The sequence below is a fragment of the Squalius cephalus genome (genome assembly GCF_949319135.1).
Source record: "Squalius cephalus genome assembly, chromosome: 17".
In the NCBI taxonomy this organism is placed as follows: domain Eukaryota; kingdom Metazoa; phylum Chordata; class Actinopteri; order Cypriniformes; family Leuciscidae; genus Squalius; species Squalius cephalus.
Window position 1 is genome coordinate 21,079,808 of NC_137138.1, and position 14,466 is coordinate 21,094,273.

Below are 14,466 nucleotides of genomic sequence, written 5' to 3' on the forward strand. Positions count from 1 at the left end.
CCTCCCACTCACTTCACACTTAGCAGGGGTTCAGACCTCACAGCGCGCAACTGCCCCAGTGATCTCCACGACAGGCTCTGCACCAATGAGCTCTGAACTCCATCCTCTGCTCTTGAAAGAACATGAGCGTGTCAGTGAGGACACAATGAGACTTATTTGATGCTCTCCTTGTTCATATTAGTTACAAACAGGAAGTGAGTTTAAAGGGATAGTTCACCCAAAAATAAAAAATAAATAAAAAAATATCTCATGTTGTTCCAAACCCATAAGACTCTGGTTAATCTTCGAAACACAAATTAAGATATTTTCAATGAAACCTGAGAAATTTTTGTCTTTCCATTGAAAGTCAAGTTCTAACCAAAACTTAGAAGATCTAAAAAGGCCATGAAAGTGTAGTGAAATAAATCCTTATGAATCAAGTGGTCTTGGGAATAAATACAATTACTTCATATGATAAACAGATTTAACTTAAGGCTTTTATTCACATATAAACACACATACACAGAGCGCTTCACATATTTTTAAAAAAAACACGGAAGCTAGTATGTGCGTCACATGCTAGAACAAACCTCATTAGTTCTCGCACATCAACCCACGCACATTTGAAATTCCGTGTTTTTCTATACATTATGCGCTCTATGTAGGCTATATGTGTTGATCATTGTTTATGAATTGAATTTGTTCATCACATAAAGTGATTTATGAAAGATTTCGTCTCTTCACAAGACTTGGATTAAACCGAGGTTAGCCTTTACTAACGTTATCTACTGGGTCCTTATTGTAAAATGTTACTGTGATTCCAACGATATTGTGAGGTTATTGTTATAGATGTGGTGTGGACCTCTCTTATCTCATAGAATTAGAATGATTATAAAAACTTTATAGTTACAGATATCTTTATAGTTATTGGTGGGAGTGTATGATGTCATAGTGGTTAAACACGTCAGCGTTCGGCTATTCAGATACCCTGGATCTAATTGTAACACATAAAAAACAAAGCCAAATGGTCATTAAATTAATGGTCAGAAACCTAAAAAAAAGGGCATCAAGCCACATCCTGATCAGATGTTTGTGTAACATCTGACTGGAAGACATTTTTGAAGAAAGCATAGATGTATCATGACATGCCTATAATATCCCACAATGCATTTGGATACAGCATATTCCTTGCTGTTATGAAGCGCAAATGAAAACGGTTGAAATGAGTCACTGACACTAATGCCAATACCAATGTTTGGTACCAATTACAGATTGTTACAACAGGTTTGTGGAATTACACATTGAACAAATAAAAATACAAATCACAACAGTCTCCTTATAAGGATATTTTGTTCAAGGAAGAATGTTAATGAAGAGCCTAGAGCAATGCTGTCTTGTCTTGTCAACTGCATTTGACCCTCCACCCTCAGCAGACAGAGGTTAAAGGTAGGGTAGACAGTTTTGGGATAAGCTAGCAATAGCAAGTTAGCTTTGAAAACATGAGATCCCACCCTCCATTCAGAGCATCTCTAAAACCATTGCTTGTCCAAAACACATAAACGCCAAACAAAAGCGTCACGAGAGATGGCGTTAAACTACCTCATACCTCAAAGCACATAACATTACAATAATAATGAACATAAAAATCAAAAAGAGAACTGACCTGTACCACCTGACTGTTGCAGATTCATTTCAGCGTTGATAGAGTTGCCATTGAAACACAAACTGCTCCAAGTATAATGGCACTACATTCAGACCGAATGTAATGATTGGACAAACATTTTATGGACCTCCGCCTTCCACAGACGATATGCATATAAATACATTTAGACCACTTATTTTAGTGATTGCTATCAGGATGTGAAGAGACTTTCGACCAGCTAAAAAATGTTTCTGGAACAAATCGCCTACCCTGCATTTAAAGTGGAAATGAAGCAGTCAGTCAAGTTTACATTATTTAGTAAACTGATTTCCACTTTAATAAATAAAAAAATATAACAAACATGTAAGGGATAATCCACGGCTAGCCATGCATTAAAGGATTTTAATGCACGACGTAGAGGCGAAGAACCACCCGACGCGAAGCGAAGCGTTTTCATATGCGTCTCTCACTCTGCTTGCAAGTGTATCTGTGTTCCTATGGTTACCAATGTAGCGGATTAATTTCGAACTGTAATCAAACTGACTGGAACTACCTGTGCATTAAACGGTTTTACTGCACACCTTCCAGCCAATCAGAATCGAGTATTTAAACAGCCCATGGTATAAGATTAATAAAACCATTTTAAAGGAAAAGGGATGTTTTGTTATAGCTTTTGGAGCAAGGGCGCCACCATCTTTCAATACCATGACGTCACGGGGTTGGTTGTCTTAGCTGAGGTAAATAGATATAGTACATTTCTCGGAGTGAAAAAACTTGAAAGGACTGTTGAGCCCATAATAAGTCATTGCTTACGCATTTGAGCCGATACGGCGAGGTGACCGTCAATTTGCACAGCTATATAATTCAAAGTGATATCAAAAACCACAAATCCCTTTACTGTAAGGCTATAAATGTCACAATCAGCTGCAGGGTCATTATTTAGTAGAACGGAATAATAACATGAAGTTTCTCCCTTTCTCTGATAAACAGTTTAAATCAGTGCATTGACTGAATGCTGTTTTCCTCTGCACTGTAAAAAATCTATATTTTTAATGATTTAAAACAACTTTTCACAAATCGTTTGCCAAATCTCATATATAAATAACTATAGAGTGTCTTCATGTTCTGTTTTCGCTGGAGGAAAACAATAGTGTGATAAGGGGTGATTTGTGAACGCAGCGAAAACTTGATTGGTACCGGCAAGTGCTGGGCGTTCGGTAGAGCGTTTTATAGCCGGAGAAATTAAAAACACACGAAGAAACTTCAAGCTTAAATTGCCCGAATCAAAGGTCTTCTCTTCAATGTAATCTTACTCCAAAAAGTACTCTTTTCACTGCATACTCTAACATCAGCACCCATTGAAGCGTTCTTCCTTTTCAGTGCCGCTAGCCAATGAAACTATGTTCTCTGTTTTAGTGACAGTTTATGGAAATTAACTATTTTGTCCTTTTGCTTTAACGCTTTAAACATTATTTCAACAACCAGGGGCAATAGTGCCCCTCCTTTTGACTTATGATGTGGCTTTCCAGTTTCCATCTTTAAATGTGTCTGTCTTTAACTTTCCCTGTCAATCAGCGAAGACAACCAACCCTGTGACGTCACGCGCTGTGCTGCCACTTGGAAATATTATAAGGAAACATGGAATTAGTTTCCATTGTTATGCTGATGACACTCAAATCTATATTTCATCACGGCCGGATGAAAACGCTAAATTATCCAAATTGACAGAGTGTGTTAAAGATATAAAAGACTGGATGACGCGTAATTTTCTTTTATTAAATCCAGACAAGACAGAGGTAATACTTATCGGTTCAAAAAAACGCCCACAAAACCTCTCACAATACAACTTTAACATAGTAGGATGTCCTGTTACTTTATCCTCTACTAGAGATGGGACGAAATATCGTTTGACGAAATATCGCGATACAAAACGTGACGAAACGCATCGAGGTCGAAAAAAATGGATCGCGAAATAAAGATAGATGGCACTGCTGCATGATTTGCGTAGTATATAAATAATTTAGTGTATTATATGTGTGTGTATGTATATGGGGCAGACATACAGTCTATGGTGGCAGGCTGGCAGCGCCATCTTGCTGATCAAGCAGGGTAAAACTAAAGGCCATTGCACACTGAGTCCGAAATTTTCGTATGCGTTTTTTCGTGTTCGTCAGCCTTAAAATTCGTCACGCACAGAAACCTTGCACACTGAGTCCGATGCGTATTTATTAAACCTTTGCGGAAAAAAACGCAAAAAATACAAAAAGATTCGTCAAGCAGTGAGGATGAATTTGTTGCACTCTTTCTTCTTAAAAAGAAAAAAAGAAAGGAAATATTGGGTCCATCCAATCCTGAGATTGCGCCGAGAGGAAGGAGAGTTTCACCTCCTTATCAAGGAGTTGCGAAATTATTCCGAGCGATTCAAAATTTACCTCAGAATGTCAGTGGAACAGTTTGATGCTTTGCTAGCGATACTGGAGCCACATATTAAAAAGAAGACCACCAACTTCCGTGAACCAGTCGATCCTGAACAGGCAGTATGTCTATGGACGGACACGCACACACATACACACACGCGCGCGCGGCCGGCAGAAGCGCTGGGCAGACAGAACAGCTGTATACAGGTTATATTTTATTCAGTGTCTTTGTAATCCGCATTTTGTTTTTCATACAGTACTGCGAGACGAAGTGTATCAACTTGTCAGACGTCATTCTGGATTTTGTCGTTCGCTTGTACGGTGGCTCTGAATTTTCAAAAAACCTCTCAAAACACTGTCTGTGGATGCGAAAAACGCAGAAAACCGAACCCAATCCGGTTCGGTTCTGATTCGGGAGTATAGATAAAAGCCCGCCCGCACTTACAATTGATTGGTTGGGTCCTTACATGCGCTGCGTGAGGCACACTAGCACACACACAAAAGGTCTCTCGCTCCCTCTCTCTACACGTTCTTCCCCCGGTAGACTAGAATCCACGGCTAGATCAATGAGAAGTCCTATTACAACGACCATCATTTGAAGTGTCACACAGTTCTGAAATTATCGTACATTATAGGATTTTTTCCATTATTGATCGTACATCGTACAGAGGTCAAAATTATCGTACAAATACGATAATTATCGTACATCTGGCAACACTGTTCCGTACACCACATCCAACACATCAAACATGAACCACCACCTTCAACGTCACCATAATAAGTTGTTGTTATACAGTAATATTTTTTTCTTTTTTGATATCGTATCGTGACGTATCGTATCGTGACCCTGGCATATCGAGGTGCATCGTATCGTGAGTTTAAGTGTATCGTCCCATCCCTATCCTCTACAGTAAAAGACCTGGGTGTTATACTAGATTGCAACCTGTCTTTCGAAAATCATATTTCATATGTTACAAAAACAGCCTTTTTCCACCTTAGAAACATTGCTAAGCTACGTAATATGCTATCTGTTTCTGATGCAGAAAAGTTAGTTCATGCGTTCATGACCTCGAGACTAGATTACTGTAATGCTTTATTAGCTGGTTGTCCTGCATCCTCAATAAACAAGCTACAGTTAGTCCAAAATGCCGCCGCTAGAGTTCTTACTAGATCAAGAAAATATGATCAAATAACACCGATTTTAACATCACTGCATTGGTTACCTATAAAGTCCCGTATTAACTACAAGGTATTGCTACTGACTTATAAAGCCCTAAACGGCTTAGCTCCAGTCTATTTAACGGATCTTCTATCGCCCTACAATCCATCGCGCTCTTTAAGATCACTAAATTCGAGGCTTTTGGTCATACCTAGGATATCCAGATCCACCAAAGGAGGGAGAGCATTTTCACATTTAGCTCCAAAACTCTGGAATAGCCTTCCTGATACTGTTCGTTGCTCAGACTCGCTCTCCCAGTTTAAAACTAGATTAAAGACGCATCTCTTCAGCCAGGCATTCGTATAATATTTTTTTTAATCTTACAGTTAATTCCGGTCTCTAGTTCATAAACGCCAGAGGAGAACTGGCCCCCGACTGAGCCTGGGTTCTCCCAAGGTTTTTTTTCTCCATTAGGTCACCTGATGGAGTTTCAGGTCACCATTAGGTCACTTGATGGAGTTTTTCGGTTCCTTGCCACTGTTGCCTTTGGCTTGCTCAGTTGGGGATATTTTGGTGATATTTAATTTAATTTTATCAATCAATAAATTCCACTAGAAACAAACCTTGTTGTATTATTTTAATTTAATAATGTGAAGCTGCTTTGATACAATCTGTATTGTGAAAAGCGCTATACAAATATACTTGACTTGACCTGGCTGTAGTATTGCAAGATGGCGGCGCCCTTGCTCCAAAAGCTATAACAAAACATCCCTTTTTCTTTAAAATTGTTACATCAATCGTGTTTGTTATATATTTTTTATTAAAGTGGAAATCGGTTTACTAAATAATGTAAACTTGACTGACTGCTTCATTTCCACTTTACGTGTTTTGCTCAGTGGTAGAAGGGGCGTGACCAGAGGAAGAGATAACTCCTGATCCTAGAAATCTAACTTCCTGCAGTTTAGTTCCTACTCTAAACAAACACACCTGACAGTCTCCCTTGAAAACTGCAGGCAGGTGTTACAGTGGTTAAGACTAAACTCAGCAGGAATGTAGATTTCCAAGAGAAAGATGGAGCCCTCCTGACAAAAGGAATAGTTTAGAGTGCTAGGGTCAATTGCAAAGATGTGAAAAATGTATCTATTAATGTTATCATTCTTAATAGTGATGTTGAGAGTGACATGCACTTTTTCCACAAATATTGTAATATTATTCCATTGTCATGAGGACAAAAATATACATTTTTAATAGAAAATTATGCAAAAGAGTTTCATGGCTGGTAAGAAAATATCCAATTTTAAGTTACTTTTGCACACTTCAGAAACAACCCCCTCTGCCTATTTTTTTTGTACCTGAGCACAAAAGTAAGGTCACCCTTTGCTCTTCTACCACAATTATAAAAGAAAGGAGAATTTGGACATGTATAATACGAATATCCATATAATTGATTATCTGTTGGTTAAGAAATGTCCGTGTTCCTTAATCTCCATAAAATCCATTCTAGCCCCTGGAATTACATAATTCTGTTCTTCCACAAACTCCTATTATGTAAGAATTAGGCGTGTGTTTGTACGTGCACATGTGGGGGGTTCAGACATTAAATATGCATGGAACTATGCAGTCTGCATCAAAAGCAGTTAGGTTGTGAGGTCACATGCTTTGAATGTGTCATTGAGTGTGAGACTGTACAACAAAGATTTTGCTGTTCAATCTGAGGACTAGAATTCACTAAAAATAGATTGGAGCCTACTGATAGCGTCATTTAGTTGCAGGTATTTGCTGTCTGCATGGATTTAACACTTGATTTGATAAAATCATGTATACAAAAAAGTCCAATTTACTGCATGCATGTACCCCATCCTGCAGCTCGGTTGTGGAGGATACAACACACTTCTGCAATCTGACATAGTTTACTGGGACTGTGCATCCTTTACCACTGCAACTCTTTTAACTGATAAAAATGTGCTTACTATACCACTACACCTGTTTATATTGGTCTTCTCCATTATTTGACCGTCATTTGATGAATTACTGATACCATGATGGATTGAAAATGAATATAAACAAAGCTTATTTAAATAAAATTCCATTTAGAGCCTACGTTTCTCTTACAATAACAGCACAACTTTAACAGCACCCAGCAAATAGTGCTTAGTTTAGTGCATAGAAAGTTGTTGTGCTGAAATACTGCATGCACTGTGAAACTTTTTAGTCAATTCGCCCTTGAATGTGCAAAAAAAAGTGTCTAGGAATAACACAATTACCGGTTAAAAACCGGATCTGCTGAATTAGACTGCATTTAGCTAAAGGGTAGGGAAGTTCTCCCCAAATGCAACATTAAATTCCTTTTACTCTTTTATGAGGAATCTAAAAAGGTGACTGTTTCCCCTTCAGATTCCGTCTCCGGAGTAACAACCCAGTGGGTCAAATGGAATAATCCAGAAATCCACTCTACATCGACTAAAAGCCAGGCCCTGCTCTCCTGTGGTGCTGTACGTGTCTGCGAGTTCACTGCAGGGCTACTGTTCCCCCGCCTCTCAGGCTGAATTGATGGAGGAGCTGGGGCTTGTACTTGTGAGGTCACTCCAGAGTGTTTTCCGATGCTGCCCAAACATGCACTAAACTCCATGTGCTCCAGGCACAGAAATGTAACACACTCCGCGTGAGGAACGCCTGAAGTTACAAGTACAGACAGTGGAGGGCTAGTGTATCAATTACTGAAAGCAAAAGAAAGCAGCTGCTCCCTCTTTTCTGAAAACCAGTTTCCATTCCACCTAACATCTTTTTGTTAATTTCAGGATTTCTGAAGCGTTGGTTCACTCAAAAATGAGGGAGAGCAAATGATAACTCTTCTCGTGTTGTTCCAAACCAGTAACCTTCTTCTGTGGAACACAAAATAAACTCTTTTGAATAACTGTTTTTGTCTATATACTAAATGGAGTCCAAAACAACACGGTTCATTTTTCAACGCTGTCTTTGTGTTCTCATCTCTTTTTGACTTCTAAATTAAAAATTGCACACAAAAGACTTAAAGTCCGCGTGAACCGGAAGTTGCAAACGACTTTTCTCCAGTGTTGTGACGTATTTCCCAGTGAAAAGGAATATTGAACAGAGGGCAGGGTTTTACTCTAGCGCTCCTCCTCTCCATCTCTCGCTCATAGCAGACTAACGGTTTGAGGGGAGTGGTTAAGCGTTTCCCAACCCAAGCCGTCAAACCTACATCATCAGAGAAGGAACGCCATTCCAGACCGGAAGTAACTTTTCAGACTTTGATTAAAGATTATGACGGCAAACAATTTTTTTTCTGTGTATTAACTTGCACGGATTCATTTTTCACCACAAGACTAGTAATATGCACTAACAAAGTAAATAGGGTCCATTTTGATTTCAGTTGGACTTTAATGGCCCAACACTTCCCTTTGCCTTGGGGTAGTAGCCCATTGTGAAGTCTAAACTAGACAAATGTGGTGCTTGTCAGCAACTTCCAAATCATAAAATGGCCAATGGGACACACTAATCACCAATGTGGATGCAAATCCATTTAGGACAGTCATTTTGTGTTTTTAAAAGCGAGGCACGCATGTTAGCCTTTAAGAACCCAAGCTGAACTGCGCTTGAATAAAGAATCACTTCTTCTTTACCACACTCAAACCACCAAAGCGTATGGTAATTCCTTTCAATTTCATCCAAGATATAAACACATGAATAATATCTATGTCGATCTCTAATTCATGGACAACAGCCAAGGCCGAATAGCTTTTCAAGGGCGATTTGTGAGGTGGAAAATGGTAGCAAATACTTGATGTCGTCCCTCTGTAAAGAGATGTATATAAAAACAATGTACAGCACACTCTTGTGATGTCAATAAGCTGCGACTGGCAGGCTTTTTTCAGTAACCATGCCAGTCAGCGCTCAAGCACGCACAGAAACCCGGCAGGAAGGACCTCTGGCGGACATCCAATAGCAAGTCGCTAAATAGCCTTCTCAACAGATAACAGTGGTTAAGACAGTATACAACTGATCTGAATCATTACCTTTGCAGCCCTCACTGAAAAGCACTGTGCTCTATTTGTACATGAGCAAATGTCATACAATTTATTGTTAAAGAAATGTTTTTTTTCTGGTTTAAAACGCGTGGCAAGCCTTAGAAATTGATTTTGATAAACTACGTAATTTTCAATAAAACAAATAATTACTCTAAAAATGTAATGTTGTGCAATCAAGTAAAAAAAAAAAAATCCTTAATTGTTATTTTAAGATGATCTCAATGAAAAAATAATAGCCATTACTCCAGTCTTCAGTGTCACATGATCCTTCAGAAATCATTCTAATATGCTGATTTCAAAAACATTTCTCTTTACTGCTGTTTTTGCTGCTTAGTATTTTTGTGAAAACTGTGATAAACTACCATTGAAATGTTTGGGGTAAGTAAGATTAAAAAAACAACAAAAAAACAACTTTTTATTAACCAAGGATGCATTAAATTGATCAGAAATTACAGGAAAGACATTTACAATGTTACAAAAGATTTTACGGTTTCCACAAAAATATTAAGCAGCACAACTGTTTTTAACATTGAAAAATAATAAGAAATGTTTCTTGAGCAGCAAATCAGTATATTAGAATGATTTCTGAAGAATCATGTGACACTGAAGACTGGAGTAATGATGCTGATAAATTCAGCCTAGCCATCATAGGAATACATTTTTTTATTTTAAATAAAAAATAAATATATTACAATGTTACTGTTTTTACTGTATTTTAATCAATAAATGCAGCGTTTTGTCTTTCAAAAAAATGAAAAAAATATGTTTGTTTGTTTTTTTACTTTTGACAGGTAGCCCCCCAATTTTAAAATGTATTTAAATGTATGAATTGTATTTTTTTTATATTTTAAAAAGTGGGCATCATGTCATTATCCTACTAGATGAACATCATGCAGTAAATGCTTTATACGATAGAGCAAAGAACTTACCAGGCCATCGCAGTTGCTGATAGCCACTGATGTATCCTGCACATTGGTCACATAACCCACATATAAACAGTCACTGGGCAACAAGGGCTCAGAGTGCGTTTGGTTATCGTCCTCAAGCCACTCCACCTTTGCTCCTGGGGCCACGAGCCTGGAATTTAGCCTGAGGCGAAGGTGAAACTCCTGTCCGAAAACAGTGATGTTATAAAAGAGTGTCTCCTTGTGCCTCAGGTGGTCCTGCTCCTCATCGGTCTCTCCATGCTGGTTGGCCTGCCTCCTCTTGCGCCGGTGGGACCCCTGCCCACTCAACCGGCTGGCAGAGATGGCGTGGGAGAGGAAGCGCCCGTCAGCATCCACGCTCACCGGCCTCACTAGCCCGTACTCCCTCAGGACATGCTGCAGGGAATCTGTCAGGGGCACGCACACAGGTACAAACATTCAAATGTGCACGCAAACACAAAGTCAATAGTTTTCACAGCAGAAGCTTAACAACAGTCAAAACTCAACCAATCTCGAAATCAGCTGCAATACTTACACAGCTAGCCAAACACATGGCAGTTGTGTATTTAAAATAACATCTTAAAGTTTTCAGGTGTAAATATTTTTAACCCTCTGATGCTCTTCGTGTGTTATTTCAATGAAATGAATGTACTATATTTTAGTTTGATAATGTTTTTTTATTTAATATTTTGTATTTTTATGGGATATTATGGTACTAAATTGTGACCCTGGATCACAAAACCAGTCATAAGTCGCACGGGTATATTTGTGGCAATAGCCAACAATACATTGTATGGGTCAAAATTATCGATTTTTCTTTTATGCCAAAAATCATTAGGATATTAAGTACAGATCATGTTCCATGAAGATATTTTGTAAATTTCCTACTGTAAATATATAAAACATGTATTTTTGTGAGTGAATGCAGCACAACCACGAACATAAATGGACAACTTTAAAGGAGATTTTCTCAATGTTTCGATTTTTTTGCACCCTCAGATTCCAGATTTTCAAATAGTTGTATCTCCGCCAAATATTGTCCTATCCTAACAAACCATACATCAATGGAAAGCTTATTTATTCAGCTTTCATGTGATGTATAAATCTCAATTAAAAAAAAATGACCCATAAGACTGGTTTTGTGGTCCAGGGTCACAATTATATTTACGCTGTATTTATAATGCATTTATTCACTTTTTGAGCATAGACCTGAAAATTGAATTTCCAACTTAAACTGTTGTAAATCTTGAATGCTTTAGCACAGACATGAGATGTTCTAAAAAGTGAACTTAAAAAAAGTTACAGAATTTTACATTTATTGTTATGAAAAAATTGCACAAATGCTATTTTCAATTTTTATATGAAATATATATTTTCAAAAACATGTTTTACTCTAAAACTGTGAGAAAATTAAAGCCAAAAATCTAAACAAGTTGTGTCTGATATCTAAAAAAAAATTAGCTTTCAGTAAGATTTTATTTGGCCATAGTACCAAATGTTTTCACTAGGTGAAATTCGTCTCCCATTCATTTCCAATGCGGCCATTTTTGACCGCGAGGAGCACAAGTGTGACTATTTTTTTCAGGACCCTTTAACCTGTTCGAATCATGTCCATGATTTGTTTGTGTGTTCATATAGCAAGTGCCAAAAACTTTACCAAGTTTCGTACCATTCCGATGAAGAAAAAAATTATAAAAAAAAAAAACAGATGTAAAATTCTTCGGTCAAAACAGAGTGTAAGTAACAATAAAAAATATAAGGAAACATATTGCATTGAGGAGAGTTGGTAAATTACCTTTTGCTTAAATTGTGCTCTAGGCAAGGAGAAATGAGAAATGCCATCACCTATCACAGAACCTGCCAAGTGCAAGATGTTCAACATCTTTGTTGATCCTGGAACAACATTCCAATCAACCAATCAGATTTGGGGAACAAGTTTACAGTTTATGTCTAGTTTAAGCTAACAACCAGGGTTAGGTGATTCTACATTATATTCACATATAATTTCCCTCTGATTTTAGGGATAACTTATGTGTAGGGTTAGATTTGGGGGTGGGGATATATTTAGGATTCAATTTTTGGACAGTAATGTTGTTCCAGGATCAACAAAATATGTTGCCCCTTGTTAGCGGTAAACTGTGTCATATCAACAGCCAGGTTGAGTAAATGCCTGATCAATTGAATTAAAAGTATGAACATTAGTTATTCGTACAAGGATAATAATAACAACAACAACACATTACTTGGATTGCAAAGTGGTATTTTGCTGCATATTTTTCTAAGACAACCATAAATCAGTCATGAGAAGATTTAAAAACCGTAAAACCCTTTTTTTATGGACTCACTCAGATTATTTAAAGTAATTTAGTCCTCACTTTAGGAATTTCAAAGAGAAATATTAGTATTCCTAAATTCAGATCACTAGTTCGGTCAGTGGCACAGCTTATACCCGAAAGCATCTGACACACCCCACAGGGGAAAAAAGGTAAATTTGCAATTCTCCGAAATGCATATTTTTTTAGAGCTGCATAGATTTTCTTTGACAGTACAGCTGTCATGAAATTAATTCAGACATGCAAAGAAAAAAAACAGCTTTTTAGCATAAAAAATAGGCTACTCATCACTTTTCTAATGTGCAGCTGAATACAAATACCTATTTGACAAAAACTGTAGTTTTTTTTTTTAGAATAAGGGGTATCTTACCCCATTGTCCCTTACAATGTGTCATGCATTCCTTTCATGCTGATGAGAGAGGCAGCAACACATTTGGCTGCTCTGTTTATGCATCCTATGCATAAGTGTCCTTCACTTCAAGAGCAGCTTACAGCAAACTAAACACTATAATATGATTTGGATGATCTAATTTGACAGAAAAGTAATGTGCATGGTTCTTCTGTCTAATTTACTCTTCTGTATCTTGACAGTAATGTCGGCATTTTGCGGCAGTTATTTCAAGCAGAAGACACAGATCCATCAGCTGTTTTACATTATTGACAGGTCGCATGGATTTTTGCGCTTCCTTTGAGTTTCACGATCAACGCGTTAATCGTAAATAGGCTATAATAAGATGCATATTGTATTATAACGTTCTTTTTCCTCTAACAAAAGTTATAGATCTTTCAGTTTACAAGCCATGAAAAGTTCCAGATCTACTCGAATGCAAGGAAACCGTCGCTGACAGTAAAATTCGTCTTAAAACTCGTTCATCTCTATAAAAGTACAAGTTGCTGAAACATGAGTTGCTGCTTCATACAGCTGGACACCCGAACGGATCCGTATCTCCTGCTAAAGTAACCGTGATCAGTACTGACAAATAAAAACCTTTCCACGTACCTATACTGTTGGCGATGTAAAGAGTATCTGCGTGCTGAAAGTGAAGGAAAATAAAGAAGAATGCACATCCAGGAGTAACATCCATGGCAGGTCCGCGGAGAGGGGAGAGCGCACGGGCGAAAGGCGGACTTTGAGATCTCAGATAAGCGATCCAGCAGCGAACGCTACCCCCTCCTTCCCCCCTCCCCTTTCAGACTGACTGCAAAGTGCACCGGGGAAGATAGGCTCTCATTCTCACCCTCCCTTTCCAGCCCCCTCTCCTCCTCCACAGTCCGCGGTGAGCGTGAATGCAGACCCTCTCATGACAACAGAAGACCACCAGTCTGATCGTTCTTCTCATCAACGTTGGCGGGGAACTCATTGTGAGACTCGCACTTCAGAGGCATACGTTTTTTGTTGTTGTTGTTGTTGTTTAAAAAGTTTATTAAGCTCAATAGACGGCATTCAATAGCCTACTCATGTAGCCTAGTGGACAGTAGATATAATGTGAAGAATATGAGGGTATGTGTGAAGGAAATCAAATTAAATAGGACTATTGTATAATTTGGATATTAGCAACTAAAGTTGCTAAAGTTTTACACAAAAAATAAATCATCGTTCACTCACATGAGAGGTCAATCATAGCAAAAAAAAAAAAACTGTTTTAGTCTACATGGAGGGGTCGCCCCCTCAAGGGCACCGCCATGCTGCCATCACATGACCAGCCATGTAACTGACAGAAAATAATACTCAAATACTACTACCAAGCCAGACCTACATCAAGATGTTAGGTCTGGCAACTCACCATTGTCAGGGCTCAATCCGAGGGGCGGGATAAACGGCTGTCTTTCAAATTCGCTCTGCATGCAATAGGACAGCGCTACAACCAACCAGAGCGTTTTCCCAACAGCGGAGCTAGTTGATGATAGATTAAACTTTTGTCATATCTGGCCGGCAAAACTACGAACACATCTTCCTGTTTTAA

At 38.3% G+C, this 14,466-nt stretch overlaps 1 protein-coding gene across 1 annotated transcript in view; it reads right to left on the minus strand.

Moving 5' to 3' along the window:
• adamts2a (ADAM metallopeptidase with thrombospondin type 1 motif, 2a) overlaps nt 1-13,699 on the minus strand; it is an 83,545-nt gene extending 69,846 nt beyond the window's left edge. Inside the window, exons 1-2 of the mRNA XM_079847498.1 lie at nt 13,503-13,699; nt 10,173-10,576 (exon numbers count right to left, since the gene is read on the minus strand). Coding sequence (XP_079703624.1) covers nt 10,173-10,576; nt 13,503-13,587 — 489 coding nt within the window. The 5' untranslated portion in view covers nt 13,588-13,699. The remainder of the gene's footprint in view (nt 1-10,172; nt 10,577-13,502) is intronic.
• Nucleotides 13,700-14,466: the final 767 nt, after the last annotated feature.